This window comes from Vicia villosa, linkage group LG1 (genome assembly GCF_029867415.1).
Source record: "Vicia villosa cultivar HV-30 ecotype Madison, WI linkage group LG1, Vvil1.0, whole genome shotgun sequence".
In the NCBI taxonomy this organism is placed as follows: Eukaryota; Viridiplantae; Streptophyta; class Magnoliopsida; order Fabales; family Fabaceae; genus Vicia; species Vicia villosa.
Window position 1 is genome coordinate 28,310,753 of NC_081180.1, and position 5,771 is coordinate 28,316,523.

The 5,771-nt window shown below is 38.4% G+C and overlaps 1 protein-coding gene across 1 annotated transcript; it reads right to left on the minus strand.

Annotated features, from left to right (window-relative positions):
• Positions 1-2,598: 2,598 nt before the first annotated feature.
• Positions 2,599-3,402, minus strand: LOC131600411 (uncharacterized protein At4g02000-like). Its single transcript, XM_058872608.1, has one exon. The coding sequence runs from the start codon at positions 3,400-3,402 to the stop codon at positions 2,599-2,601; it is 804 nt and encodes a 267-aa protein (XP_058728591.1).
• Between the last annotated feature and the right edge of the window lie 2,369 nt (positions 3,403-5,771).

The following is a 5,771-nucleotide window of genomic DNA, read 5'->3' on the forward strand; positions in this document are numbered from 1 at the left end:
TCTGTGCCTTTTTCAGGGTTATCTTTTCAAACGCCTTCCGACTACGCGCCTTCAACAAGCCTCGAAGTTAAGTAATTTAATTCTAATTTAATTTAAATTATATCTAGATTATTTTGATATTAGGGTTTGTTTCGCTTTCATCCCTTCTGCCTTGCCTTTTTCAGGATCAACCTTAAAGGCGCCTTAGCAACCATATCAAATCAAATTCAAAAGCTAAGTATTATCTCGTATCTAATTCAAATAATCGTTTTTTATTTTATTTTGTTTCCTTAATAAATTAGGGATAAAATTAAAAATCAATGAACTGCCTATACACTCACGCCTTGATGTTTCTTCTTTCAGTTCTTAATGGTCAGATTCAATGCTTCAGGCAAACTTTTGCCCACCAACCCTGTCAGGGCAAATGCCAAGCTAAGGTTTGTCAACTGCCAAAGCTACGAGTATTGGTAACCCTAAACCCTATTCACAAATTATTACTTGTGTTAAACCTTTTGCCTTTTATTTTGATATCCCGCTGGTTTCAATTCCCCTCTCCTCCGCTGGTTACAATTTCCCTCCCCCATATTACTGTTTCTTGCCTTATATTATCTGCGTGGTTAGTAAAATAGGGAGTGGCAACCATGAATTGAATTTAGAATCGCTAATTTACAAGATAATATAATTGAATATAATCACGTGATTGGTGCACACACGCACGCTTTTGGGTAACCCTCTCTGTTGCCTTGTTGCCTGTTGCCTTGTTGCCTGTTGCCGGTTGCCTTGTGTTTTTTTGCAGAATAAGCCAAGTCCCTCGAATACGAGGATACCTCAGCCTGTTTGCCTCGATAATTAAAAGGTCATACGACCCTAAATGATGCTGCCTTCGATACACAAAATGACCTCGACCCTCGGAAGTTGCCTACGAAGAAAGGCTGAGGTATCTTCTGGTTGCCTACGAAAAGGCTTATTCTGATCCTTACCTTAGACTACCTGCCCTTCTATGGCATGGGATAGTCTTATGGCGAAGGATGCTTCGATGACCCTTCAACCTCCAAACGAAAGGCTTCCTGCCCTCTTATGGCAAGGATAGACCCTTTCATTCTGAAAGGCAAAAAGAGACCTATTATCTGAGTTTAAGGTAATTGCCCCTAATTGCCTTGCAATGCTCAAACCTTTTATTATATTCTTTCTCATAATTTTTCAAAAGGGCAACGCTTATTCACAAGCTAAAGTCCCTATCTCTTTCATCTACATTTTCTAAACAAACGAGCAAGCAAAGCAATTAAGAGCCCATGGAAAACCATGGATGCAAAGGGTGCCTTACACCTTCCCTTTGCATAAATTACCCCCCGAACTCAGATTTCTTTTAAAAGGTTTTTTCTGTTTCTTTTTGCCTTTCTGAATTTGTTTGGATAAAATAAAAGTCGGTGGCGACTCTTGCTTACCGCGACATTTCGATCGATAAAAAGTCAGTTCACCGTGTTACAACATGTCACGAAGCTCTCTAAGAAAATCCCACGCCTCCCGCCTTCTGTGCCGTTCCGGAAAACCGTAATAACAAGTGAGTCTCCATTCATCTTTAGCTTCATCTTGAATTACCAAATTAACAAAATTTTTTGAGAAATTTACTATGTTGCACTTGACAGAGTCTTTCCACAACACCGCCAAACCGCCACTTCTCCCGACAACATCAATGGATAAACAAGCATCAAACTTTAGTGAGACACGGGCATTTTCGAGCTTCTGTTTTTTCGATAACGTTTCAGAAAGAAATACGACATTTGGGTGGTGTTTATGAGCGAGTTGTCGCAAGTTCGGAATTGCACGCGGGTTGCTCAATCCCCGACAATTCCAACTCAGAATTTTCATTGGTCCCGGCAGTCCTGGCTGCCAGGACCTGCCGATAAAAAATGTTGAGATGGTTCTGCAGTCGCACTTTCACACACTGAGCCTTGTTCCCGACGCTGTTTACGTTCGAGTTGTCCTTCACTCACTTGGTCATCATTAACAGCAGGTTGAGGGGATTGTGTGGGAAGGATTGCGGATGTTATAACAGGTTTGTTGGAGACACTGCTGGGTGGCTTCGGGTTGTTTTGTTTAGGCTTGAACTTGTGCGGTTTGGGATTTAAGCTGGGAGTTTTATGAGTTTGGATATTGTTGGAAAAAATAGGCATATGCGAATTGGTAGTAAATTTTGTGTTCACGTGAAGGTTATTGTGCATGGGGGTAGGCTGGTCAATTTTCATTCGTTGTTTCATAAGGTGGTCCGGCTGTTTGGTGAGTGGGGAGTGGGGTTGGTTGTGTCGGCCACGTGGGAAGGTCAAATAGGGGGTTGGAAAAAGTGGGGGACAGCGTATTAAATGCTGATGATTGGAGTGTTGTGCTGTCACCGAAAATTCCTTCAGCAATCAAGGGGTGATTATTGCTTCCAACAGGTAATTTATGGGTAGTCATGGGCAATGATGGGGTAGATTGATTTTTCATTAAAGCGTGTGTGCTGTTATGATGACCAGGTGCTGGGACATTAATGATGGACTGATCGAGTGGGCCCTCATCATGGGGAGAAAATTGTTCACTTGCTCCTTCACTAGCGTGAGATGCACGCGCCACCTTGGCACCCTAATTCTGACTCGCCATCCTACTGCCTTCAACCTCTTCCTTTAACCATTTTGAACTACCTCCATTAACAAATCTCTTATTTTCCACCCTGAGATCATTAGACCGTCCCCTAAATCCGGTATCCTCATCCATAGCAAAACGAACTTCACATTTTTGTTCTGAGTGGCCCAAAATACCGCAGACAAAGCAAAAGAGCCCCAAATTCTCATACTTGAAAACAACTGTGCACCAATCACCGCCTTTATTTTTAACTCTTGTATTCTTCTTCAATGGCTGACGGACATCAACTTTTACTCTTAATCGCATGTACTGTCTCCAAAAACTCGAATTATTGTTCTTGTCGTATTCCACAAATTCGCCTATGAAATTTGCAATAGTTCTGCCCACCTTCTCCAACATCAGGCCTGCCGGTAGATTGTGAATCTGAACCCAAAAATCTACATGAAACAAGGGAATATTCTCCAGTTGCACTCCAATTTGGACTCTCTCTATGATAAGTAAGTGACTACCGAAAGTCCACGGCCCGCCTTTGATCGCTGCTTCCATATCTAACTTGTGAGAGAATTGAAACAAAAACAATCCTTCAGAAGCTTTCTTGATTGCTACCCCCTTAACCGGACGCCACAAATCCGCCACTCTTTTTTTCATAGACATAACATGGATCGGTTTGTCACATAGAAATCTCCCTACGAGGCATAGCCGTAAATCACAAACTTCTTCATCACCATCCTCCACATCAAAACAAAATCCTCCTTCCTCATCATCCTCTTGTAACGATAAATTATCGACATTAGGACCTTCCATTCAAGCAAAACCCAACAAAATCGGACCAAAAACCAGGAAAAGAAAAAGAACAAGACTTCTCAGTAGGAGAAGAAGAGACCAAACCCTAGCAGAACTAGGAAAATCTTTCAAATGTGTTGTATTCTTGTGAGTACACAATATCACCATTAGAGGCTTAATGCATCTTTTGATCATTTAACTTTATTTAAAGTTTCACTTCAATTCTTTATTTAATAAACTTTGTGTTTTAGTTCCTAAAAAGCTATTATGTTAACCAACTTAATCTATTTGGTTAACTTTTATTCATCTTTATCCAAAATCTTCAACCAAAATCTAAAAAAATTTCAAAAAATATTAAAATTACAAAAACCAACAAATCTAAATCTCTCAACAACATTGTAGTCAAAGTAGAAACCTTTTTCTTCTTGTATGGAAACTGCAAAATTACCCATAGTTGATTTTCTTTGATTCCTAAAATGAATATGTGGTGGTAGCTACAAGATATGAATTTGTGTGTGAAAAATACTTTTTTCCTAAAAATCATTTTATTTTGGACCCATTTTTGGAACAAGGTTTTCGCTAGGATGACTAAATAAGGAAGAATGTTAGTTTTGTTAAGGAGAGATTGCACCAATGACTTGGTTTATGTTTGGTATGTTATGTGAACAAAGTTAGGGCGAGATATATTTTAGGAGAATCTTATGGAAATAAATTCCTTATTTCTATTTTCTTTACTAACATCTTGTCCAATACTTATGTGTCTCTAATTAAATTGTTAATTGTGCAAAGATGTTTTTTTTTTTTTCTCATAATATTTTCTGGTGTGCATAGCTAGTGGTGGTATGTAAGGTTCTAGACATATTGCCATGTTATGTCTCTGGTAATTGAAATATCTTGTATATTTTAGTTTTGGATAAAGAGTCAGTAGGAAATAAACAAAATTGTATATTTGCTGGTTTTTGAAATTTTAATTTTTCTGAAATTTTGATTGAAGATTTGTGAAGATGAAGATGAAGATAAAAAAAGAAGAAGATAGATAAATAAAAATTAGGTATTGATGGAGGAACGTTATAATTAATAAACTCTTAAGATTTAAAGGTGTAAAATTCATTAAAAATATCAAACGGTTAAAATTAAAAAAATAATGAAGTTTATGGTGGATGATCCATCATACTGTCTCATCTAATACATTTAAATTTAAAGTTAATATAATGAATTAAATTGACTAACAAAATAATTTTTTAGGGACTAAAATATAATCTTATTAAATAAAGGACCAAAGTGAAATTTTAAACTAAATTAAAGGACCGCGGAACTAATTAAACCTATAACATAAGTGTGATAATAACATGACATTATTATGAACCTCATTTTCCTAATTGGCCAACCCTATAGTAATAAAAATAAATATTAGTTGGATTCGGCCGAATTCAGTTTTCAACGAGTCCAAAATAATCATCTGAGTCCAATCGAAACAACTCTAAACAAGCTAACTTAAACAACCAAATCAATCTGACACCTACAAAAAAGACAACGGATCAGTCGGTTTCAATCGAACAATTTAAATTTGTCCACTCCTAATTTAAATATTTCAAATTATTTTCGTTTAAATATTTTTTAATGGAGATAATTTTTAACACTTTTGAAATAAAAGTGTATATATATATATATATATATATATATATATATATATATATATATATATATATATATATATATATATATATATATATATATATATATATATATATATATATATATATATATATATGTTCTGGACTGGGCCAAGACTAGGCCCAATCTAATTTCGGCCCACTTAACCTTAGGGGCCCAAATCCCTCTGCGCCCCGCAAGTGGACCTAGAATGCTCGTCCCCCTATGTTCGACATAGTGCTCCTCGCCAGCTGCCGTGCGCTCGGCATGGCTGCTCCCTGCGAGCACGGTCCCGCCGAGGACCCTGCTCCTCGTAGGGCTCCTTCATATCCAACCCCCCGAATAATGCGGGATCCGCGTGATCCCTAAAAGACCGCATCTCCCTTAAACTTCGGAGCGGTTAACCAGGAAACCTGGCAGTCTCCTAGTTGGGCTTGGGAGTCCAACCCAGTAGAGAGATCATGGCCCAGCGCTGGGGCTATAAATACCCTCTTTCACTAGAGGGTCAAGTATTCACTTCTTCTCACTCTTAGCTTGTACTTGCACTCCTTTGCTCGATCCTTACTTTGGCATCGGAGTACCTTGCAGGTACACCCCCTCCCCACTCCTCGAAAACCCAGTTCCGAGCAGCCAGCGACGATTCTTCTGATCAGGTACGATCAGTGGCGTCGTCTGTGGGAACCTTGCTCCCCCTTCTTTAACAAACAAAGATCAAAGCTAATCCATTCACGATCTTC